Source organism: Poecilia latipinna, unplaced genomic scaffold (genome assembly GCF_001443285.1).
Source record: "Poecilia latipinna isolate Pla-1442-1.1 unplaced genomic scaffold, P_latipinna-1.0 Scaffold3118, whole genome shotgun sequence".
Classification (NCBI taxonomy): domain Eukaryota; kingdom Metazoa; phylum Chordata; class Actinopteri; order Cyprinodontiformes; family Poeciliidae; genus Poecilia; species Poecilia latipinna.
The window spans coordinates 35,111-59,180 of NW_015115734.1; the positions used below are offsets into that span (position 1 = coordinate 35,111).

Genomic DNA, 24,070 nt, shown 5'->3' on the forward strand with positions numbered 1-24,070 from the left:
TACTAGAAAAAAATTACAAATTTTAAGATTAATCTCTGAAATTTTCCAAAAAATACAAGTAAGCCCCCTAAATCGAAATGATAAAGAGATCTGACATTTTGAGATGAAACAGAGAAATTTACCAGAAAAAAAATTGGAGCTCTAAACATTGAAGGTTTGCGAAAAAAAGAAAAGTTTTGATATTCAGGTTGAGGTTGTTTTTATTTTCCTTTCAACATAATATCAGAGAGGCAGTGCAGCATGAAATCATATTACGCAACAGTATTTAATATCCAGAAAACCAACTGGATAAACTATAAATCAATATAAACAGGAGAATAAACGATATACGTTAGTTTCATCTTTGAACTCTGTTATTTCCCAGAATTCTCAGCTCCAGACGCGGGGTCACACTGGGAACCTCTGATCCAGATGACTGACTCTCACAACCCGGCTCTGGAAGCTTTTATTCTGAAAAGCGGCCAGACACTCAGGTATTTATATATTTTTTTTATCAGCAGCTGGGCTGCAGGATGGCTCTGGCTCTCAGATCAACGGTCTGACAGGAAAACTCCCAAATAAGGCTCGAGGAAGTCGTGACGTTGCTGGAATATCTCCACGTGACGTCGAGCCTGGAGAAAACAAGATGTGACGTGTCTACGGGGTTTCCGGCCATGGCGGCGGACTGTACGCCGTCTGCACTGCGCTCCGGGTTCAGTCCGGCGTCTGGGCTCGGGTCTGAACCGAACCGGGGCGTTCGCGGTCCGAAAAGTGCAGCACAAAGAGCGTAGCGGCACCCGGAAACTGGGCCTCCAAGCTTCCCTTTGTGCCCATATATGGGCTTCCTCCCTCCATATTTGGGAACATACGTCACGAAGGAGACTTTATAAAGCTGGGAATCCTCATTGAGTTTCCGACAGAAGTTAAGCTGAGGTTGAGAGCGGTCGGAACCAAAACGCCTGATGTTATTTAAGTCCGGAGGTGATTAACAAACACCCGTACACACCCGGAACCAGAACCAGCCACCCTCCAGCCTTGGCTTCCTCCGAGCACCACCGAATCCTGCCGCAGCTCCTGCTCCGCCAGAGCGCCTCTCCGCCGGGTTCATCCGTGGACTCCGACCCGCCGCAGGACCGGAGCTCCACCGCTTCCTCCTCCTCCAGAGAGATGGCGGCCACCAAAGCGGAGCTGCTGCTGTCCGCACTCCAGATCTCCGAGCCGCTTTTCGGACATCCGGCGCCGCCGTCCCCGCTGGACGGATACCCGAAGCTGGAGGAGCTGCAGATGCTGCTGCACAACGCCGCGTCTGCAGTCGAGGCGGCCGGGCTGCTGAGCGCCGAGCCCAGCGAGTTCACAGGTGAGCAACCAAAACAAACTACACAACTAAACTAAACAACTAAGAAAGACAACACAAACAAAACAACTAAACAAAACAAGAAAAACACAATAAATATCAATTAAATGTTTAATGAAGAAACTCTGCAGAGGCCTCATCTGTTTTTTATGAACGCGTTTTTATCATGAAATAAAACCCAAAAAGTAACTTTTTTTAACTGCTAAGCGTGAAAAGAGTTTGTGCATACTTGTCCCAATAAGTTATAAATTCATTTCATCACATAAATTAAAATTAGCTTATTAATTTTCTTTTGTATGATTTCCTTTTTTTTCTTTTTTTTTTTTTTTTACCAGAAATGGCTTCAAAACAACAATAGCATAGTTTATAGAAAAAACTTCTGGAATGATTTATCATCCAGCTACATTTGTTATCGAGACAGGCTTGGATCTGCATGTTTGAAACAAAAATGTGTACAAAAACAGCACTAATTTAAAGCAATATCTGGCTGTTCTAGCAGACTTTTATGACTGAGTGTCCAAAGTGTAGGCCAGAGGGCCATTTGCAGCCCTCAGAATTATATTAGGTGGCCCAATTCAAGAATGGCCTAAATTTAGAATAATAAAATATAGAAAAAGTCTGAAAATTACCAGAAAATTTTAAGAAATGGTTTGCTGTCTTTTGTTTTAAATCTGTCAAATTTATTTTTGAAATTATAAAAGTAAAAGAATACTAAAGGTTTGGTGCCTCCAGCATTAGCTTGACATTTTTGGCTCCCATGCTAAAAAGTTTGGACACCACTGATGTATGGAAACCTGCTGGTGGAAAAATTTCCTTCGATTCAATGAAAGTTGCTTCTTACATCATGATGTATTGACAAAGCGGCTTAAGAGCTGCAGCAAAGTGCTGAACATCAGTAATAAGATAAAGTGACAAAGCTGTTCCTGAACTCAATAAAGTGATGTTAAACAGGTAAAAGACTAACAAGTAAAAATAAGTTTTCAGTGTAAAGATGGACGGTGATATTTGTGAAAATGTGTTAGAGCTGAGATTAAAACACGATGTTCTGGTATGAGCCAATCAGATGTGAGGATGTTCAGATGTGCCTGACCTGTTTGTGTTGCTCCCTCAGATTCGCTGTGTGACCTCCCTGACCTTCAGAGCCTCCCTCCCTTGACCCCCCGCCTCGCCTACAGCGGCCGCTTCTCATTCGAGCCGTCCACCTCCTGCGCCACTGCCGCCAGCAGTCAATGGGCGGAGCCTCTGCTCAGCCTGCTGTCCGGGTTGGTGAGCATGGCAGCGCCGCCCTCTTCCTGCAGTCTCGCCACTTCTTCCTCATCGGTGACATCATCAGTGACATCACCGTCAGCCTCTCAGAGCTGCGGCTCTGCTGACGTCACCTCCATCTTTTCTGTGACACCGGCGTATGGGTCAGAGCTGCTTCCTCCAGGCGACGCTCCCCTCGCCGCGCAGGCCTTCCCGCCTCAGGCCCCGCCCTATGCCCAGCCGGCCACCATCCCCATGCTGCCGGACTACCTGCTGCCACAACCGGATGCTGAGGCGGACCAGAAGCCAGTGCTGCCGCCACTCACACCGCTGCCCGCCATTAAAGCCTTCTCCTCGCAGTTCCAGCCACACGGCGCCGCCTGCAGGAGCAGGAAGCTGCCAACAGGGCGGCAGTGCAAGACGCCGCCCCACGAGCGCCCCTACGCCTGCCCCGCTGATGGCTGCGACCGCCGCTTCTCACGCTCCGACGAACTGACGCGCCATGTGCGCGTCCACACGGGCCAGAAGCCGTTCCAGTGTCGCATCTGCATGCGCAACTTCAGCCGCAGCGACCACCTGACCACGCACATCCGCACGCACACTGGGGAGAAACCCTTCGCCTGCGCCGAGTGTGGCCGCAAGTTCGCCCGCAGCGACGAGCGCAAGAGACACGCCAAGATCCACCAGAGGCAGCGGGACCGCCGGGCAGACCGGAGTGCCGCCGCTGTGCCATGCGCCACCGCCACACCATGCGCCACCACCACGCCATGCACCTCTGTCACTATGCCGTCGCCCCCCTCGCTGCCCCAGATCTATGCCTCCTCCCCCTCTCCCCACCTGTACTCGTCGTCCTGCTCCTCCCCCATGGGGAGCCCCCTGTCAGAGCTGCCGTCCCCCCACAGCTCCAACATCTGCTGATGTACCCCGCTGTGACTGCTGACCTCAGACTGTTACCTTGCCGGTCAGAACCCTGAGCCTGGACTCTTTTGTGCATACATGTGGATACTGTACATACATGAACGTGCATGAGCGTGCACGTGGTGTTTCGCCTACTGAGTAGGTTATGGGATGTTTGTGTGTTTACACGCTGGAAAATAAAACCCGTTCAAATCCTGACACTGCATCTGCTTTCTGGTTTATTTTTAACTGCTTCCACTCAGATCAAAAACGACAGAAAACATAATTAAATGTAAAAAAAAGAATCGTATAAAATCAGCTGCTTTTAGCTTTACATCATGCTATAAAGTTATTCAATCATCAAACACATTGCTGATAATTTCATACATGTTTGAGAAAGCCTTTTATCTCTGGCAACCATTTAGCTTTCCAAAATGCCTGGTTGGACTTAGCCCCACCTTCAAGATGCAGCTCTATCTCACTGAGCTCCTTCAGACTAGCAAGCAGCAATTAGCAAACAGCTGGTGGAGCTGTTGAGGTCGTTATAAGAGCTACTGCTCAGAGCAACGCTGGTAAAAATGTTGATGGGGTTAATAGTGGAGTCATGTTGAACTTCCTGAAGGCCTTTGTCTTTTTAAAGAGACCGAGGCGGTAAATAAGGAAGTAAAATTTGATATATACAGCATTTTTATAACAACTAAAAGTAGCACAGTTACTTGTTAGTGAAATAAAATGTCTCTATGTGCCTGGAAAATACATGATACTGCCCCGTTAAAGTAACACTTCTTTCAAAGGTTTTAGTCTTTCTCAAACTGAGCTGAAAGAGAATAACACTGGTAGTATTAGTGAAATTTTAGGTTAAAACATCAGTTAAAAAGAATATTCTGGAGATTGCAGAATGGCTATCTGTAGGCTTTTATGTCAGAAGTAAATACTGTGTGTGTGTGTGTGTCAAACAGCCAATGGGATCAGACTTTGTCACAGCCGGCTCAGCCTGCTCCCTACAGGAAAATCAACACAGCTTTCAGCCCAAATATGGTGCTTCCTGCCACTCCAGCGGATGTCCTGTATCCTTATAAGGAGCTTCCTGCTGGCTGAACACCCGGGCGCTCTCTCTCTCTCTCTCTCTCTCTCTCTCTCTCTCTCTCTCTCTGTGTGTGTGTGTGTGTGTGTGTGTGTGTGTGTGTGTGTGTGTGTGTGTGTGTGTGTGTGTGTGCGCGCGTGCTGTGTGATGTAACACCGGACTGGGACGGCAGGTCAGACTGGACTGAATAAAATGATTCTGCAGCCGTTAAACTAAAAACAGTTTTCAGTTACTTTCAGTAAAAGTCATAACTTGTTCTTTAAATAAAGTTTTTAATCTCGCTCAATTTGACTGATTGTGATTCGTTGAGCCGTTAATCAGCTGATGGTGTTGACCAATGACAGAGAAGCATGATCTCTCTTACCTTTACCCTCAGTCCACTTACTGGTTTCCATCCTGGTTTGCTTTAAAGCAACAGAATACAAAACAATAAAGGCACTTTGTGCTTCAAATAAACCGGTTCGGTGTTTTAAAAAGTCAAAATACCTTTAAACCTAGGCAACAATCTGACACTAAATCTACACACAGCACCTTGCATGCTTATTGTTTCATAAGTTTTCTACTTTTTCAATTGTAGGACCAAAAGATGTCAATAAATTTTACTTTTATTCTGCCCCCTTTACTCTCATACCCTATAAAACGTATTATCCATCCATCACAATAAAATAGGCCTTAACTACATGACGCGTTTGTTGTATTATTATTTTTTTTATTCTATAGACATTTCGGGTAATAACAGTTTATCGAAGTTAAAAATTTTATGTTTGGTTTTAGTTTTTAGTTTTGTGGGATCTACTTTTTTCCCTACCTCACCATTACAACCAAATCTGATTAATTGAGATCAGTCAACTTCGGTTGTGTTCGTGTGTTTCCTTCACATCTCGCTTGACATCATTAGATTTCGACGGGGAGGATACAAATGAAAGAAAATTGCTTCTGAACCGAATTAAGGACGCACTTTTACGTAATAAATAACAGCGGCCGTAGAGCCAGGTGTGTGCGGACGTACACAGAACCAGAGTACCAAGTGAGAGGGGGATTAATGCGCATAACTTTGAAGTTCTCCGAAATGATTACGCTAGTTTTCGCCCGGGAATCTTACATTACTTTCGCAAACTTGGAATAATGTGGAGCCGGAGCTTTGTGGTGAAAACTGACGGACAGACAGGTGAGAAATATGTTTCATTGCGTGTATCTTTATTGAGTATTAAATAAAAAAACAGCAGGATGCTAATTCGGGTTAGCGAGGTGAAGTGCAAGGTTATGCTAGCTTTAAGTCGCCACATTTGGCGACTTGGTCGGCTTTGAAGTTGTTAAATTGTTTTTTAGAAATAATATTTTATTATGTAAAGACGAACTCATAAGTTTTTAATTAAACATGATAGTTGTGAACTAGTGGGTTTTATTGTTGAGATGATATGTTAATCAAATGGTACTTCAGAAATTAACTCACAGGTCGCAGGTTTTCTTTATACCCCGTCCACAGTAACCATTTATTGAGGATTTTTTTTTTTACTTTTTAGGAGTGAACTTCGCGTTTTTGGCGGTACTCTTAATTCCCTGCCAGCATGCCTAGGTGGGCCCCATGTGGGGAAAAGGAGGGCAGACCATATGGGACCCATATATCAGCCCTCCTTTCCCCCACATGGGCCCCACCTAGGCATTCTGGCAGGGTTGAAATGGGAATTGAAAAAAGACATATGGGCTCCGCAGTGAAACATGCTTGAATCCATTATGCGACCGGTTTTTTTCGAAAAGTATTTTTATAGGTGATTCTGACTGTCTTTTACAGGTTTCCGTAGTGTAGTGGTTATCACGTTCGCCTCACACGCGAAAGGTCCCCGGTTCGAAACCGGGCGGAAACACTTTTTTTTTTTCCAAGAAGCCAGTTTTGTCAAATGGTAATTCTGTTACGCACTTGCTGGGTTTTGAATCGGAACCAGCTCCATGCGTTTGCTTGATTTTCTTTCTATTCTTTCAACCTCCTGTTAAATAGGAGACATAGACATAGACGGACTTTGCCATTCAACTGTACATTTAAAATGTACATATTGAGCAAAATTTAGTATGAAAAAAAAGATTAATGGAGTTTAGTAGTCTGATAGCATGAGGGATGAAGCTGTTATGGAATCTGGTTGTTCTGCATTTGAAGCTGCTGAACGTTTTGCCAGAGGGCAGCAGGGAAAACAAACCATGCTGAGGGTGGAAGGGTCTTTTGTAATTGTCTGAGCCCTAGTTGCTCAGGCAGCGCCTGCAAGTTATGTCGAGAATGGAAGGAAGCTCAGACTGGGGGTGCATTCACACTGCAGCCTGAAGTGACTCAATTCCGATTTTTTTGACATAATGCGACCTGTATCCGATCTTTTCATGGCAGTGTGAACAGCACAGGTCGGATTCTTTTTCAAATGTGACCCATATCCGATACGTATCCGATTCAAATGCGACCTAACGTCCAGGTCGCATTCATCCGAACAGAACGTCACTGATTCTCAACAAATGTCACTGTTCTGTGTCCTGATAAGCGCAAGTAGGAAGAAAAACAACAACCATGATGGATTATATGAGGATTAAGTTGTTAATATGCTGCTCCGGCCGGACAACAACTTCAAATATGTAAGCTAAGCTCCACCGTTAGCCTCCATGTTTACTTCCGCAAACACGGAGCACTTCTTTTTATGGCAGTTGGCAGAACACTTATAACGCTGACGCTATTGCGCCTTCTACTGCGCATGTGGGACACTTTCAGGTCGTTTGCCCGTTTACACTGCAGAACGCATACAGGTCGCATTTACTGGCAGTATGAACGGCCCCGGCAAAAAAATCGGAATTGCCAAAAAATCGGAATTGAGTCACTTCAGGCTGCAGTGTGAACGCACCCTGGGATGCTGCTGGCAGTGTGCTCTTTACAGTCCCTCTGTAGAAAGTGGACAATGGAAGACAAAAGTGCACTTACTTTAAAAACACTTAGACAAAATTGCAGATGCAGTCTCAATGTGTTATTACTACTTGATGTGATAAAGTGAATGTGGAATTTAAAGAAAAATAATGTTTCCGCCCGGTTTCGAACCGGGGACCTTTCGCGTGTTAGGCGAACGTGATAACCACTACACTACGGAAACCCATGGCATATGATATATAGGTGTAGATTTTTGTAGTTGTGGCCATCCTTTGGTATGTGACTACAGTGAGAAGTCACAGAAGAGCCCAACTCATTATGAGTATTATACAAAATAGTTGAAGATATGTAGCTATATGTTAACAGATAGGAAATAAAAGCATGAGTGTATTGCTGCCATGGTACACTGGTGTACAAGGATCAGTTGGTGGTACAGGGCTATCATGAGTTTCCGTAGTGTAGTGGTTATCACGTTCGCCTCACACGCGAAAGGTCCCCGGTTCGAAACCGGGCGGAAACAACTTTTCTTTTAGTTATTTAATTAGAAATTAAGCCGACCAAGTCAAAGCCTTCCAGTAATAGAATACCTACTTCTTCTGTAACTGTAGAAGTAGTAATAGAAGATGCAGTGAAGTGAAATTGGGTCATTGCATCTTGAAGTGACCCAATTTTGATTTTTTTGTCAAATCGGATTTTTAGACTAGGGACATTCAAGTCGGATGAATGCGACCTAGACGTTAGGTCACATTTGAATTTTGATACGTATCAGATAAACAAGTGGCCAGGTTCACATTTGAAAAGAATCTGACATGTAACTTCGAAAGTCAAATGTTATTTTCTTAAGTATTTTATGACATGGTTGTTAAAGCTGCTAAGTTTAAGGTGGTTCAAGTGATATACGTGTGTTGCGTTTCTCAACTTATACTTTGTTACCATGCTGGAATAATTAATTAAAATTTTCTGACATATGCTTCTCAGACAAAACATAAATATACATGTTTCCGCCCGGTTTCGAACCGGGGACCTTTCGCGTGTTAGGCGAACGTGATAACCACTACACTACGGAAACCCTGGCATGCATGGCCCCAGCTATCATATCTGTAGATAAGAACACTCTGTCCCTTGTAGGGCGGACCTGACAGGCCTAAATGTGTCACATGACCATGCTTACTCAGGTCACTCCTCGTTAGTATAGTGGTGAGTATCCCCGCCTGTCACGCGGGAGACCGGGGTTCGATTCCCCGACGGGGAGGATGCAGTTATTTTTACATGTTGTAAAAATGTTTCAATAGACAAAACGAAGGAGTTGCTGTCTTTCACTAAAATGCTTAATTATTAAAAGTGTCACCCCCTCATCGCCATTGTCCCTTCAATAAAAATCAAATGGCACTCATCTCAGTGATGAGGACTTGTCTGGCAAAAGCTCATTAGACTTGTTTTAACTTTCTTTGGCTTAGTCTGAGTACTTGTGAGTACAGACAATGGTTGGTTCTCTCACATGTTTAGAGATATTGTTTTTATTTGATTCTTTCTTGCTAGGAAACCAACAGTTGCCAAATTCAGTGCCTGTAATTGTAAGCTAATCAAAACATGAGTCTCTTGTTAAAATATAAGCTTATTCGCTAAAATGCAGCAGATTCAGCAAGAAATAGTAAATGGCCCGCAATTGTATCACTACATTCAGACATTCACCCATACATGCACACATTCACATGTATGTGAAGGTTAAAGCTACTGAGATGCAGTGCAAAGATGTAATATGGAGGACTATTTTGCATACAGAAAAGACCTTTTTAAACGTTGATTTCCACAATCTTTAGACTGTTTTAGTTTTATGCTTTATTCCTGTATGTTTGGTTAGTAGATGGGTTACTGGTGTTTTCTTAATGTTTCTGCAGTGTAGTGGTTTCATATGAAACATGTTCTTTTCTTTCTTTTGCACTTACTTTGAAAGTATTCTGACAAAATGGTGAATAGGAAAAGTGATTAATCCATTACTACTTTCAGTAAAAAAAAAAAATTGAACTAAAAGAAAAACAATGTTTCCGCCCGGTTTCGAACCGGGGACCTTTCGCGTGTTAGGCGAACGTGATAACCACTACACTACGGAAACCCATGCTGTCTCACAAACATGAATAGATTTAGGTAGGTGGTGCAATCAGGCGAGGCCATTATGAGTATTTTTAATGTTTGAAGTATGGCATGATAGTAGTTAAAATCACAGTGAAAGATCACTGAGCTCAATGTCTGTGCCTGGAAGTAGCTACATATGGTGCATTTTTGGGAAATTGGAGTCAGCGATTATGGATCCAACACTTTCTAATGAGAAACCCAACTTTTGTGACTCGTGTGATGCAGAAAAAGTGTTTCCATTGTAATTTTACTAAACATCAATTTCAATACAGCCGAAAAACCACTTCATTCTAGCGTAAAAAACCTTTTAGCAAAAAAACATGAGTTTTTCAAAATTGTTGTATTTCCGTTAAGCCAATTAATTTTTGTACTCCAATTTGCTCAACTTTATGGACAATGGAAATGCAGCTATAAGTCCATGGGGGATTAAAACGTTATGAATAATCCTTCCAGCCTCAGTCTCACATGCTGACAAACACAGAGCTTTATAAGAAATCAGCAAACACAGCATAGGAAGCTTGCTTGTTTTTTCTACCAACAGTATAATCACACTGAAGGAACAAAACATTTAAAACACAAAAATTGAAAACATGTTAACTGCAAACTCCAGCTCTTATTCAGCATATCTGGTCTGTATGAATGATTCTGTTTGAGTCCTGATTATACACTCATATACATTGTTATACACTCGGCATGTTTTCCATTGTACATCTACAACCCAAGAAAACATACTTTTTCACAACAAAATCATCCCTGTCCTTTCACCCCCATATGGACAAATACTGCTTTATGCCGCAGTTAAAAAGTCAGACTCATTAGAAGTAAAACATAAAATCCCAGGCTGGATCCGGATGTTTTAACAGTTCTGTCTTTGTGAAGAGGCCTTTTGTTTCTGTGTCATAAATGCTCTAGTCCAGAGTGTAGATGTTCTCCTGCACTGGTCTCCTCATGCGGATCTCATAGATGATGTGAGGAGGTTCATCTGAAGACAAACTGGGGGGGGAAGAGAAGAAAAACTGGTCACAGTGTAGGTCAGAGACTTTGGGTATTTCATCAGGATAAACTCTGATCCTCTGGTGTTTTAAAGACTAATCAGAACAACACAAGATGATGAAAGAACCAGAAGTTAGTAGTTAGTAGACGGGTTACTCACCATCCTGTCTTTAAACTGCCTCTGTAGATCCCACCTGCATCAAAAGCCGAAGGAAAAATAAACAACTAACTGAAGTACAGTTGACTTCCTAACGCTGTATTGTCCCGTTCTCTTCATAATATACATTTTCCCTTAATGTCAAATCTTGAAATGTTATAAAAATGTGTCCTGTCATTTATATGCTGATGATATTCCACTGTTTATTGAGAATTTCTGAAATCTATAAATTATCCAATCTTTTATCTGGTTGTTGTGTTGACAATTAATACAAAACTTTGGGTTCCTCTTTCAGATTTTATGCGAGATTGTGTAATTGTCCCAACTACCAATATTCCCGACACTGTTGCCTTTGTTGCTGAAAGGTGCTATACAAATAAAACTTGACTGATTGATTGATAGCAACCACGCTAGTGTGTAAAGTCATACACACACCAGCGTGTATGACTTTACACTACCAGTGTAGCATCTATGTGTTTCTAATGTTGCTTGATTATTTTTACGATGATCATGTCTGTCTGCTTGTAAGGAAAGCTGGATCTGGACATGCACACAGCTGTATGTGATGTTTTAAAAACAGAAAAATAAGAGTAAAGTCCCATGAACCAAAGCTTTGTGACGTACGTTTGAAGGCCAGAAAGAGGAAAACTGCAGCGATGAGCAGCAAAATGCTGAGGGAGAGAGAGAGGACGGGAGCATTGATCTGAAGAGACAGGGACGGTAGAGGATCCTCCACCTGAAACACACAAGAATGTCAGTCCTGTAGGCAGATCAATTCACTCTGAGGTTGATAAGTAAAGCCCAGTTTATTATCCTTTAAGGCTCCACATTAGAGCAACACTTTTACTGTTTCTGGAAATTCAGACTGAACCCAGAGTGACCAGAAGTCAACAGTATGTCCTTCAGGGTTAGCTGAAGGCCAAAGCTTCAGCAGAACGTCACAAAAAGCTGCAGAGTATTAAAGTAGACATGGTGAGGATCCTTACAGTGATGGCGTCAGAGCGCAGCAGCGTGGAGTTTCTCCTCAGCAGGTCCAGCTGGGACGACAGCAGGGTTTTCCAGTTTACTAGCAGGAGACAGAGGAAGACAGCATTGACACCCAGAGACAGGGGAAGGAGCTTCAGTCTCTGTCTGGATCTGCTCAGCCTCACATTCCTCATGGACCTACTAACCTGTGGTGGTCAGCTCTGTGGAGACCTCAGTGGCCCTCGCCTCTGTGACTCTGGCGGTTGTCATCACCGTTGTTGTGGTTGTTTGAGGAGGATTGGTGGATGGAGCTGAGAGAAAGACACTGTTAGCTGGGTTAAAGAACCCAGCTAACTGGAAGTTAGGTAGTCTGATGAAACTGAAAAATAGTTGGCTGTGATTTGACATCTACATGTTTTTAAGGCTGTTTTCCCTCCTGATAGTCTGGTAGATTTGGTTCAGTTGAAGACCAAAATTTGCAACATTCAGGGTTTCCCTCTGTATATTATAAGCCTGGTGGGTAACCAGGCTTTATTTGCCTCCCCACCAGGCTGTTTATTAAATAGGGTTTTTTATACACCAGTAACGATGACAGTAAAAACAGATTACTAGGTTTATAGTTGACGCATTGAACTGGACCTGCCAATTGGCTTTACATGCTAACATTTCCAAATTATGATGCCTCCTCGTGCACCTCTAAATTTGTGCAACTTTTGACATTCTTTAATACAAAAACATTTTGTGCTGCTAATGGACCTCTACCACCGGGCTTAGCAGGTCTTCTTGGGGAAACCTAATGTCTGTTCCTCCTCCAGCTGCTGTGGTTCTCTTTCTTTCTGCTGAGTCAAACCAACCAAACCCTTTGAGCAACCTGTTCCCTTCCTCGCCAGTTGGGGCGCTGCACCAAGAACCACTGAAGGAAATAACACAAAAACCTCTGAAGAAGACACTTGAGCACAATTTCCTTCTTCACCAAATGGAAATAAAATGGAGGCGTCAGAGTTTAGCTGTTGGAGCCATTTTTCCTGCTACCATCACATTTATCAGTGGAAAAGCCATTGCAAATCGCACTTAGTGTGGATGCATTTAAGCTGTTGGACTTTTTTGTATATGGGCTTTTCCCACATACACTTGAAATTAGATGTTTATGTACACTGTGTAGGAAGATACAAATATATTTTCGCACCATCTGAAGTTCAATCAGACCAACCTTCTCTTGTTTTAGGTCAGTTAGAATAAACAAAATTATTTGTATTTGCTAGAAGCCACAATAACGAGGGAATGAGAGACCAGTTTTCAGTAAATTTACATAATGAAGGGTGAGTAGGAGGAAGATGCTAATACTCTTAATAATCAGTGAGCTTCAGCATCTGATTTACCTGGGAAAATGTTTTGGTGCAGTTCTGTTTAAACTGAACTCATGATTCATCTCACCTTTCACCACTCTGAGGTTCATGATCATCTTCTTGTCGTTAAACAGGCCGTCAACGTCGACCCTGCAGCAGTACGGCCCGCTGTCTGTCCTCCTCACATTCAGGATGTCCAGGTCCATCTGTCCATCCAGGATGTCCCCCGTCAGCTGATATCTGTCATCCACCTGAAGGGTCAAGGTCAGGTTCAGATCATTAGCTGTTGGAAAAAGGTTGAGCTGGCTTAGAAGGTCTTGGAAGACACTTTCCTCTCTGCTGCTTTCTCCTACTACTCTCAGATTTTAAGCTATCTGCAGGTACTGCTACTTTAACTCGTGTGTGTAAAATAAATCAGCTCCAGAACATTTATGAACATGTTTTAAATACAAGTTTTATAATGATGATCAATATGAAACTAATTCTTTCAAACTCCAAAGAAACGTAACTGGATTTTGCAAGTGTCTATTTAACTAGATGAAAAAAAGATAAGCTCTCAATAAGAAAAGGTTTGAGATAAATCTGAATAATCTTAAAATTATAAGACCTAAAATCAAATTTCTTAGTCTGTTTAAATATTTCAGTTTTCTATATATAAAAAAAGGCAATTTACAAATGATCAAATTATTCCCTATCGGCCAGAAAGATAGTGTTTGCAGATTTGTATCAAAAACAAAAAAAAGCCAGAAACAGGTTTATGTTGGACTTTTTTTGAAGAACATTTTGGCTACATTAACACAGAAAGTTTGGATTCTCAATTGAGATTTAATTTTTTTGCTGAAATCAGATGTTTTTTTGTGGTCTTTCATGGTTTTGATTAAATGGGACCACAATCAGACTTCTCTGTGAACTAATTACGACCACAAAGCGACACAAATGCACAGAAGAAGAACATAGATGTCACCCTGTAGAGCTCTGTTTACGGCAGAAATAATGGATGCTGCCGTCTTAAAGTTATTCTGAGCCGACAGCATCATCACAAGATCAGAACAAGATTAAGATAGTAAGAAAAAAGGAAGCACAGCTAGCAAAGGTGATTTTGAAAATAACAGGTAAGTCATTTCTTCATTTCTTAGCATTTGCATGGGTGTTGCTAATATGAAAGTGTTGTTCCAATGTGTGATGGTGGCTCTATAGCTGTTGGTATTCATTAGCTGCTTATGTTGTCTCAGGTATGATTAGCCTACAGCTAATCTGCCTTGGTCTGTACAAATGACAAGTCAAGGGTGGAACATGACATGTACTTTGATCAGAATGTACAGTTGACAACTATCATGTCAGTGTTTTGACCCCATGAGCTTAAGTGAGTCTTCCCTTGCAGAAAACTGCAGTTTTAGCTTTTACAGTACATCACAGTACACGACAGTAAGGTCAATATTTTGGACACCTGTCCATAAAAGGTTTTGAATGTGTTTGAGGTTTAAAACCTCACATGGTTGACGAGAGCTGTTGACGTCTCATTTATTAGTTTGGCGCTGCATTCTTGTGTTAACTGTGCGCAGTCAGTGTAGTTACCATGACTGAAACAGCTTGTACATCAACGCATGCGATCTTCTCATTGGTGAATTGCCAGCCACTTTGAGCTACTGAGTGATTACAAATTGATGAGAGTGAAGAGCATGGATTTTCCAGCCAACTTGCAAGAGCTCATCACAAAAAGCTGTTTTGAAATTGAAAACAGGTTGGTAATTTCTTTTATTTCTCATCTAACATTTGCATGTGAGTCGCTAAAGTGAATTTATGAAGGCCTCTCGATGTGTGATGGTAGCTGCTTAGTTGTTGATATTTGTTAGCTGTTCATTGTTTCAGAAATAATTAGCTAAAGCTAATCTACCTAGGCATATGCAAGTGATGAGCCAATGGTTGAAAACAGTTGACAACTGTCATATTTGTGCCTTAACTTCTTAAGTTAAAGTGAATCTTCCTTTGCAGAAAACTGCAGTTTTGTCTATACCACAGTATACTGCAGTAAATTCAATATTTTAGACATAAAACAATGACAACATACTGCAATATTAAACAACACAAAGCATATTTTGGACATAAAAAGTCAGATTTGGGTCGCATTAGTCTGCTGTGTGACTGAGGCGTTTACTGCTGCCAGTTTAAACTGATTGAAGCTGGAATGAGAACCAAAGGAAGATGGCAGACCTGGGAGATGGCACCGTTCTCGTCTGTCTGCACCAGGATGTTGTTGCACCAGAAGGTCCCACAGCCTCGACCCCAACAGACCCGACTCAGACCAAATCGCTTCACGGAGTACTGACAGGACAGAGAGGCCACGCCCCCTTCTGTCACTTTAAAACAGGACACAGACATCAGCGGTCCACCTTAAGAACACAAAGATCAGAAAACAGATTTTATATTTCCATAGCTGTTTGTAAAGGAGACATGCAAGAGCAGACAGTTCCTCAGGTTTTATCAGGTGTTAAATTTATACCGCAGTGTGAAACCTGATTAATGTCTCTCTGAGCCTTCCTGTCATCCAGACCTCCTTTACTGTGAGCTAGCTGGTTTATTTTTAATTGTGGGAAAGAGATAAATTTTCCAGCATGGTTGTAGTCTAAATGGAAGAAAAGCCAAAGACGTCTGGTTTATCAGTCTGAGTAGCTGTGATTTATATTCATCGTTTTGAAGACATTATTCTCCCTTTGAAGCTACTATGGAGTGAAGACTACACTGCTGCAGTAATTCAGGCTAAAGGAGCCCCAACCAATCTATATGATACCATGCTTTAGATCCTGGAAATACAGAGAACAACAACAAAGCGTTTGCTGAAACACAAATTAACTGAACCCTCTGAGATACTACTTTTAAAACATGACCGATGAAACAAGTTATAGACAAGCAGAGCAGAGAGGTGGAAAACATCCTCTGAGGTAATAAAAGCTTTAACCAGATAATTATGAAACAACATATTCAAAACTGAAAACAATGAAGCAGTTAACGAAACAGAGAGAAAACTGATTTAGAGTGGAGGGTTGGTTCTGTTGGGACAACATTAGTGCATGTAGGTCTCACCTGACAGGATGAAGAGGAAGGTGATGAAGGCCAGAGGTGATGGATATGACGCTGCAGCCATCCTGTCAACTAAAGAGTGTTTTTTCTGCATGTTTGGATGAGAACTGAACAGTGAGACTCTGTGACGGAGGTTTGGGGGTCACTGAGGGAGGGGCGACACACACTGCGTCTGTTTGTGTCAGTTTGGATGGATGATGACGATGTTTATAGCCTCAACTTGAGAACAATGATGATTTTACTTTTGCCTTAAAAAGAATTCAGATCATTCTACAGTTGGAAGATTTAACAGGGTTGATGTTTTCCACCCATTTGACTATTTAAAACATGGTATCTTTATTAAAATTAGACTTCAGTTTTTGAGGAATATGAGCTGATAATTATTTTTTCCCCTAGTTTTTCTTGGTTTTCTTAAATAGAAAATGTTGGTGGGTATGTTTGAGATGAAAATTAAGCCAAACACAGATTTTAATGCCTACATCACTGAGAATGGCTGCAGCGTGTTTACAGTGAAGAAAACTGAAGACAGAAAGACTTTGTTTCACTGTAAGACACACACTGTGGAGACGTCGCAGTCACACAGAGGACTCCTTTATTCTCATTGGATGTTACCATCAGGCTCTTTCTCCTTAAATTGAGATGCTAAAATCCTTTTTAAAATCTGCTTTTAAACCTACTGTTTCTAGATAGGGGTAACAGAAATAATCATTGATGTTTAATAATGATTAATATAAAAGAAATCAAATCTGCCCCAGCGCAGGAATCCCTGAAAATACAAGGAAATTCAAAATAAGATGGCAGACGTAGCCTTGAAGTGAATCTGAGACAGGTGGAGGTGATCAGGAGGAATCTAGTTACCTGGAAAACACAGCAGTGATAGTTTAGTTAGAAACAAGAGGCAATGAGGACATCTAGGGGTTGCAGCATGTCACTGCGAGGACCAATGTTATCCAATCAGACCGTTAGTTCCCAAAACCACACACACAAAAAAAATCCAAAGTACATCTGAGATCAGTGCAACTCTCCTGGACCATGCACAGAGAATACAATGGACCCTGTCTCTTAGGACTATGGGAAAGTTTTTAAAAAATAAAAAATTTTCACTCCTCAAACTGTGAAAATGCTAAAACTGTTTGAATCTATGGCAGCTGCTACCAGTTTCTACATATAATTAATGAAGGAAAACATAACATGTTTGATATATTTATTATATTCCACATATCACCATCAAATGATCAAAACAGAAAAATATTCCATTTGAAACACATTTTACACTTAAAATGTTACAGAATATATTAAAGTCACATAATAATTGAAGTTGCACGACCAAGATGTTGTAATGGATGTAGATACAGACAGCGTCTCAGATACATTCATTACAAACCTTTCATAAAACATTAAAAGTACAGTTTAACCTCTTTCCCTAAATTAAAACAGAAATTATTGTAAACCCTAAAGCCATAAAATAGTAAGAATTAGTAATAGTAATAATTTTGTTTTATGCTTCACTCCATCCAGAGAAGAAATTAGAATACATTTAGAATCCAGGGAAACTCTTATTAGTTTATCCAGAGAAACTACCTTAGATCAGCATTTAGTATTAGACTTTTAACATTGGAGCAAAACATAAAGAAACTCCTGAGTTTGCAAAACTTGTAAAACTTAGAAAGTACCACCCAGTTTTATCAGAATAAGAATCCAGAGAAACCCCTACTAGTTTATAAATTATAGACTACTTATTCTTATTGGTTCATAAGGAACCAATATGTAGTTTTATACTTTTACATTTCTTTTCTATTTATTTATCCAAAGAAACTCCTATTAGTTCATAAACTGCAATTTTTTGTTTTTCTTCTGCTTTTCTTTTGTTTGTATTTCCTCCAGTTTATGTAAAGCACTTTGAATTGTCTTGTTGCTGAAATGTGCTATGTAAATAAAATTACACAATGATAATTAAAAGATTAAAATATTTTAGATAATTAAAGATTCCTTTCTTTATATAAAGATTAAAATGCAAACAGAATTAGCTTTTTTTAAGTGGATAGAACAGCAGCAGCATAGTTCAGGATCAGATTTTAATTAAAAGACAAGTTTAAACAACTGTAAATGATTTATAAAATATAGAATTGTATTGACTGCAAGGACTGAGGAACATTTTCAGAAATTATTGTTTGTGAGCCTCTGGGTCATCTATATATGAAGATTAAACCCAAACAGCACCAAGAAAGACACTGATCTGAGACTAAAACATCATAACTATTAAACGTCCATAAGTTTGTTTCCTTCACAGGAACCATGCTCGACTCTGGTTCGTCTGAATTCACCAGGGTAGAACTTTGCTCCAGAAAATGGTTCTGGTAGGGAGGCAGCACATTTTTATTAACCAGATTTATGTTAAAGGGATCCACGATTAGTTGAACATGTTGGCCTAAATATGTGGTATTTTTCTATTAACTTAAAAATGGCTGTTTGCAGTGGTGGTTTCTGATGTGGGCAACATGGAAAACACCCAGGGCAGCATCTTGTGTGGGGTGGCATGAGCGTTCTCCCTACTCCAATTGCTTTAAAATTATGATCTGCTGCACTTAAATTATTTGATTTACATGTATCTTTATATATTAACATAATCATTAAAAATAAAATATCACCTCCAGTGATTTCTGCCAATGCAGCTCTTTAGCTCTGCTGCTGAGTTAGAGGCTGAGCCCGGACTGAGAGTTGGGTTTGTAGGAAAAACATTATTCTTTAGTGATTAGTGAAGTTAGGTTTTCCATAATGAAGGTGATGATATATAAAACATTCTAGCATTCCATTCATTCACCGCCTAAAATCTTCTTCACCTCTCTCAGCAGATCTGAGACCCTTTGAGGATCTCTGTCCTCAAGTCTGTTGTTGAAGACAAGGCATCTATTGCCTACTTTCTCAGTCAGGAATTGCTGAACCTTTTGCATAATTTCTTGGATGTCTGGTTCTGTCTGGTCCTGGTGGGTGAAGAGAATCATGGTGCGTCTTAAGGCCTTGTTCTGAAATATTGATTCAAAGCGCTGTACTGTTGTTCTGATCAGATCTGCAGTGATGTTCTTCAGGCTGATGACCAGTAGGAAGACATGAAGAGCAGGGCCGGAGAGTCTGATATAGTTTAGAGTCTTCTTTATCTCTTCTTTTGTGGTCAATTCTGAGAACTCTGGAGTATTGATGATTTTCACCTCCAAGTTGTCCAGTTTCATCTCAACTGAATCTAGTCCTGTGATGAGGAGAGTAACAGGATAGTATTGGTAAACAGGATCATACTTTCTCAATGGGAACTGAGCTCAGAAGAGGTCTGGGTGGGAGAATATAAAATTGGACTCAACAAACGTGCAGTCACGGAGGAGGGCTGCTCTGTGAGGCAGAAGCTCAGCTGGGGACTGCAGCTCCAAGGAGGAGCTTTGTGGAAAAGGTGGAGCTTGGTGAGAGGAAGCGTTTAGGCACCCCAAAAAGGTTACCATGGGAGATTGAAGAATTTCTCAAACATGCATGAAGGAATCAAGACAACACTCAAGGTATACCTTAGTCCGTCCTTCACAACATTTTCACCAAAAAAGTCCTGGGCTGTTTATTGTTAACACTAAATATCACTTTACTCAGTCTGACTTTAAATGTTCTCACTAGGGATATTCTAATCAGCTTTTTTTGCCCCTGAATACTTAGATTTTGTGAATCAGTGAATCAGTTCTCATCCAATAGTTCAAAAATACATTTTAAAAAATGGAAGAAGTAGCTAGATGACAGCATTGCCTAATTTGGATATTTGGTTATATGATATGGTCTGTATAGAAATTAACATCAACACTGGATAAATAAATATACATATATATCCTCGCTGCATCGGTTTTAGTGCGTACACATGAGGCCCTGGAAGTGGTGACTGCTGTCACATTGATAGGGAGGCACAAGAGAGGGGGTCAATCTAAAGCTTGGTAGCAGGTCTTTGCATCCAGCCTCAAATTCTTGGTTAGGAACATTCACAACTTCAGTTAAACTTTCTGAAACACTGAGATCCACCAGGTGATGGTTGTTGTTAATTTCAGGTTGCAGGCACAAGTTGAACTGAGGATGCATGCTGCATCTCATGATTATTTGTTGTTTTTCTGCTTTTCATGTTTTACTTCTTCAGTTGGTTCAATGTTCTCTTGCTAAGAACCTTATTAGTCTGCATTGTTTCCTTCTTGTACAGAGTTTGTTTCTTTCTGGAGGAACATTATCTTTATTTCTTCTCAGCTAGGTGTAGCAGGTGCTGAACCTCTGGGTTTTCATCATAAACATTCAGATCCAGTATGTCGGAAGTTTCAGATTCTCTTGATAAATATTTTTTGTTGAGGACTTTTAAAGACATGAGTTTAATTTCAGCACAGTTACCTGAAGAATAAAAGGCTTGCTTCCCAGATAACGTGTTTCCAGTGGAGCTGGTTTCCTCTCCACAGCTCCCAGTAAGAACCAGTTTGAGTTCTGTAACTGCAATACAGTGTGTTAGATTGTGGTTTCACCTTTAATACAAAGTCTGTTTTAAAATGCTGTTTTTGAGAATGTGGAAACTCACTGTACACCGTACTAAGTACACCTTAAAAGTAGCGATGAAAAATTATGTTGTTTTTCACTATCATGACAATTTCTTCTTATAAGAAAATTAATTGATCTTGACATTCATGAATTATGTATTATTTTTACCGACTCCAAACACTAAAATAATGTTTGTGACCTTTAGAGGTTTTTCCACTGTTAGTTCCCTCAATATGCTCAATGAAATTTATTTTGGTAACCCATTACTATTCTTGAAATTCTTCCTTCTGTTTTTATTTTCCAGAATTCAATTTTTTCTATTTCAACATTTATTAACACTTAAAAACATAACAAAAACCTTTATTTGACCAGATAGTAATCTCATTGAGATCTACAATTTATTTTTCAAGATGGACTTAGCTGTTTACAAGTATAAGTATTTACATTAGTGCACTGGCATAGATTTGTTTAGTTTTACAAGCATAAAATAATGTTTTCCGGAGTAAATCATTTAAGAAAACATGACTGACTATTAACAGCAGTTGCTATTAATAATACTCCCATCTTCACTGAGTTTTACAAAGTAGTGAGAAAGCGCAGTTCTCAGTCTGTGCTTTCTCTCATTGAAATGGATTCCTCAGGCCAATCAGTGAACAGCAGAAGTTTTGAAGGATGATTTTCCGCGCTGTTTGAGAATTGTAGTCTGCCTGTAGTTTTAGCGATGGCAGCGGAGGAAGTGAAGGAAGTCTTTTAGTCCGTTTTGAACACGCTTTCAAGTATTAAATTAACATTTCTCTCTTCACAGTGGAGGATGCTTGCTTACAATTCTAATATATAATTTCTGATTCACTTCCTGAAGTTAATAATCTTTTCATTTCATTAAGTGGTCTTTACTGCCTGCCAGTGAAACTAATATTGATACTTTTTTCAAACAAATAAGATCCTCAGAGGCCTGATCGTTTTCATTCTGATGGTCAGTTTGAATTTTACCAGGTCATCTTCATCACGACTAAATAAATGCTTTGAATGGCTGAAGAAAACTAATAAAATGCTTCTGAGTTTTGCATGTTCTGCTAAAAACTAAAAGATGGTTAGAGACAAGAGGAACTGTTAGATCGATGTTGTGTTGCATGAAGTCTGTGATGCAGACGTGTCTTACCTGGGTAATGCATCTGAAGCGGACGCTCCACCTTCAGAGCACCCAGCCATTCTGGCCACTTCTTCACCAATTCATTAGCTTCATCAAGGTTTTGAAATTCAAAACGATATGTCACATCATCTTTCTCACAGTATGTGAGGAAATCTTCTGGTTTCTTAAAATCAAGCTTCAGCACCTGGTGAAAAGAAAGCAGTCCAACAAGATGAGCAGCATCCTTCTTACAGAACATGAGGAAAAGTTGAATAGTTTATTTTTCAACAAAACCACAGATAACCGAAAACCTCAAGTATTTTGTATCTAGGTCAAGTTGCCTGTTGGACTGTAACCTAACCAGCAGTCCACCAGCTGCTGGTTCAGTCTATGATTGTCTCCCATCCTGACTACAGCCTAACTGGTCTCCCTGCTGGTGCTGTAAAACCTCTGCCGACAGTCCATAACGTAGCACCATGTCTGGTCTTCAGTCAGTCTAAAAGCCTGTTTGCACTGTAGAGCCTGGCAGTGGCCGGCCCCGTTGTACTCTGGCCTTGGTTGTGTTCGCATTGAGCATTGTCGCCTCAAAGTGGGCTGGGTCTGTCATATGAAGCATCATGCAATACTTGCCAACGCCGTCTCTCCAGAAATCGCAGAACAGTTTTTCATTCCTCGCCTCATTCAGCTCCTTTTGTACATATATGTCAGCAAGGAAGTTAGGGGGAAAGAAGCTTTACCTTTTAACTAGGCCTGCTCCAATCAGGCTTTTTGCTGCCAATACTGATCCCAATCACCAATCACATGGGTTGGCTGTTAATTTTTTTTAATTTAAGTATAAAAGTTACTGGCTATGTCATCTGCCAAAAGTAAGTATAAAATCACCTTAATTTAGACAAAAACATACAAAAAAATCTTGCAGGCACAATTCAGCAACTATTCAGTCAAAAGAATGCCTGAAACACCTGATATCAATAATATTTAATAGACTGAAAACAACAAGGCTCTCAACAGCCTAAATTATGCAGAAAGTCTACTAAATCTCACAACACTGCATTGTTGCATTAAAATAAACAATCCTATGACTAAATAAAAACTTCAAGAAAGCATGGCTAGCTCTGAGAGGAGATCGATGTTTTTTCACAGATTGTCTGCCTCATGTTGGGACATGGCAAAAGTTTTAATATATACGTAAAAACGTTTTCTTTTTTTTAACTTGTATACTGTTATCACTACGTGTTGGACACACTGTATGTTAACGCAGATCAACAGCAAGCCAAACTCAATTTTCATGAGCCAGGAAACCGAGTGTCTTGCTCCTTTATTACGGTCCTCATGACAGATTACAATTCTGTACAATTGTTTGGAAAAGCTGTTGCTTTCGGAGGCGTAACTAAAGATTTAAGACACAGGAGGTGAAGTTGGCACATAGATAAGCAGACTTTCTCTGTAAAAATGTCGTCTTGACTGCTTCTGGTAGCCATAATGCATTGCAACCTCAGAATTCACCTACAAATGAACCAATACTAGCTGTATAGAAGTTTTTAAACTAAATGACCATCTTTTTAAGCATGAATTATTACAGAAATATTTACATTTTATTAAGAACTAGTTCTAACTTTTAGCTTTGGGCAGAACAAGTTACATTTATTGATTCTGTCAGCTAAAGAGCGTTTTTCCCATTTGTTTTTCAGTTGTCACATGTGACAACCAACCCTGAGGAGCAGGGGTGCCCAACCTTTTTGAGTTCAGCTGACTAGATTCAGCTGAACTGAATCTAGTCTGTCAGCAGGTTGGTCAGAGAGAGTACCTGGTCATTCTCCACATGCAGGGCCAAAGCAACGTGGTCCCAAACATAAAACTGGTAATCCCTCACACGTCTGGCTTCCATCTGATCTTCATTAAATTCATACCTGTGAAAATATCAGAAAAAAATCATGGACAAAAACTAAAGTACAGTTTGTCGATTTGTCATTTGACGCCAAGTTGTCACTTCCTGCTTCCAACTCTTAGTCATGTCCTTAACCAATACAAATTTTGTGTTTCCCACGGTAGCTAAATAGTAATTAAATTGATTACATAGTGCCACTGGTGTTGTATAGCAAAAATGTCCTGGTTTGAATCCCAATCTTAGTGGATTGTTTATATTCTGTTGACTGGGTTCTCTCTGGATACTCTACACTGAAAGAAATAACTCTTTGGATTAACATAAAAAAATCATGGAAAGATTTTCCACCTGATTACTTTGCTTTATTTCAGCACTATGTAATTCTGTTA

General features: G+C 40.5%; 3 protein-coding genes and 6 non-coding genes across 11 annotated transcripts; 4 read left to right on the plus strand and 5 right to left on the minus strand.

Moving 5' to 3' along the window:
• Positions 1-776: 776 nt before the first annotated feature.
• LOC106940189 (early growth response protein 1-like) lies at positions 777-3,694 on the plus strand. Its single transcript, XM_015022857.1, has 2 exons — positions 777-1,336; positions 2,445-3,694. The coding sequence occupies exons 1-2, from the start codon at positions 1,147-1,149 to the stop codon at positions 3,494-3,496; spliced, it is 1,242 nt and encodes a 413-aa protein (XP_014878343.1). The 5' UTR covers positions 777-1,146; the 3' UTR covers positions 3,497-3,694.
• A 2,657-nt stretch (positions 3,695-6,351) lies between these two features.
• trnav-cac (transfer RNA valine (anticodon CAC)) lies at positions 6,352-6,424 on the plus strand. Its single transcript has one exon. It is a non-coding gene; the product is annotated as a tRNA-Val (tRNA).
• Positions 6,425-7,605: 1,181 nt separating this feature from the next.
• trnav-aac (transfer RNA valine (anticodon AAC)) lies at positions 7,606-7,678 on the minus strand. Its single transcript has one exon. It is a non-coding gene; the product is annotated as a tRNA-Val (tRNA).
• Positions 7,679-7,902: 224 nt separating this feature from the next.
• On the plus strand, positions 7,903-7,975 carry trnav-cac (transfer RNA valine (anticodon CAC)). Its single transcript has one exon. It is a non-coding gene; the product is annotated as a tRNA-Val (tRNA).
• A 476-nt stretch (positions 7,976-8,451) lies between these two features.
• On the minus strand, positions 8,452-8,524 carry trnav-aac (transfer RNA valine (anticodon AAC)). Its single transcript has one exon. It is a non-coding gene; the product is annotated as a tRNA-Val (tRNA).
• Positions 8,525-8,635: 111 nt separating this feature from the next.
• Positions 8,636-8,707, plus strand: trnad-guc (transfer RNA aspartic acid (anticodon GUC)). Its single transcript has one exon. It is a non-coding gene; the product is annotated as a tRNA-Asp (tRNA).
• A 788-nt stretch (positions 8,708-9,495) lies between these two features.
• trnav-aac (transfer RNA valine (anticodon AAC)) lies at positions 9,496-9,568 on the minus strand. The gene has a single exon. It is a non-coding gene; the product is annotated as a tRNA-Val (tRNA).
• Positions 9,569-10,096: 528 nt separating this feature from the next.
• Positions 10,097-16,316, minus strand: timd4 (T cell immunoglobulin and mucin domain containing 4). Of its 3 annotated transcripts, none has more exons than XM_015022860.1 (8): positions 16,132-16,316; positions 15,262-15,440; positions 13,139-13,301; positions 11,911-12,015; positions 11,725-11,804; positions 11,363-11,474; positions 10,742-10,775; positions 10,097-10,581 (listed from the first exon to the last, which is right to left on the minus strand). In XM_015022860.1, the coding sequence occupies exons 1-8, from the start codon at positions 16,220-16,222 to the stop codon at positions 10,497-10,499; spliced, it is 849 nt and encodes a 282-aa protein (XP_014878346.1). In that variant the 5' UTR covers positions 16,223-16,316; the 3' UTR covers positions 10,097-10,496. The 3 variants fall into 3 exon arrangements, with proteins under 3 accessions (XP_014878346.1, XP_014878345.1, XP_014878344.1); XM_015022859.1 differs by having other exon boundaries at positions 11,911-12,036; XM_015022858.1 differs by having other exon boundaries at positions 11,911-12,054.
• A 2,270-nt stretch (positions 16,317-18,586) lies between these two features.
• On the minus strand, positions 18,587-23,731 carry LOC106940191 (GTPase IMAP family member 4-like). The gene is made up of 4 exons (XM_015022861.1): positions 23,604-23,731; positions 21,827-22,001; positions 20,527-20,622; positions 18,587-19,372 (listed from the first exon to the last, which is right to left on the minus strand). Exons 1-4 carry the CDS (start codon positions 23,682-23,684, stop codon positions 18,942-18,944), a joined length of 783 nt encoding a protein of 260 aa, XP_014878347.1. The 5' UTR covers positions 23,685-23,731; the 3' UTR covers positions 18,587-18,941.
• Positions 23,732-24,070: the final 339 nt, after the last annotated feature.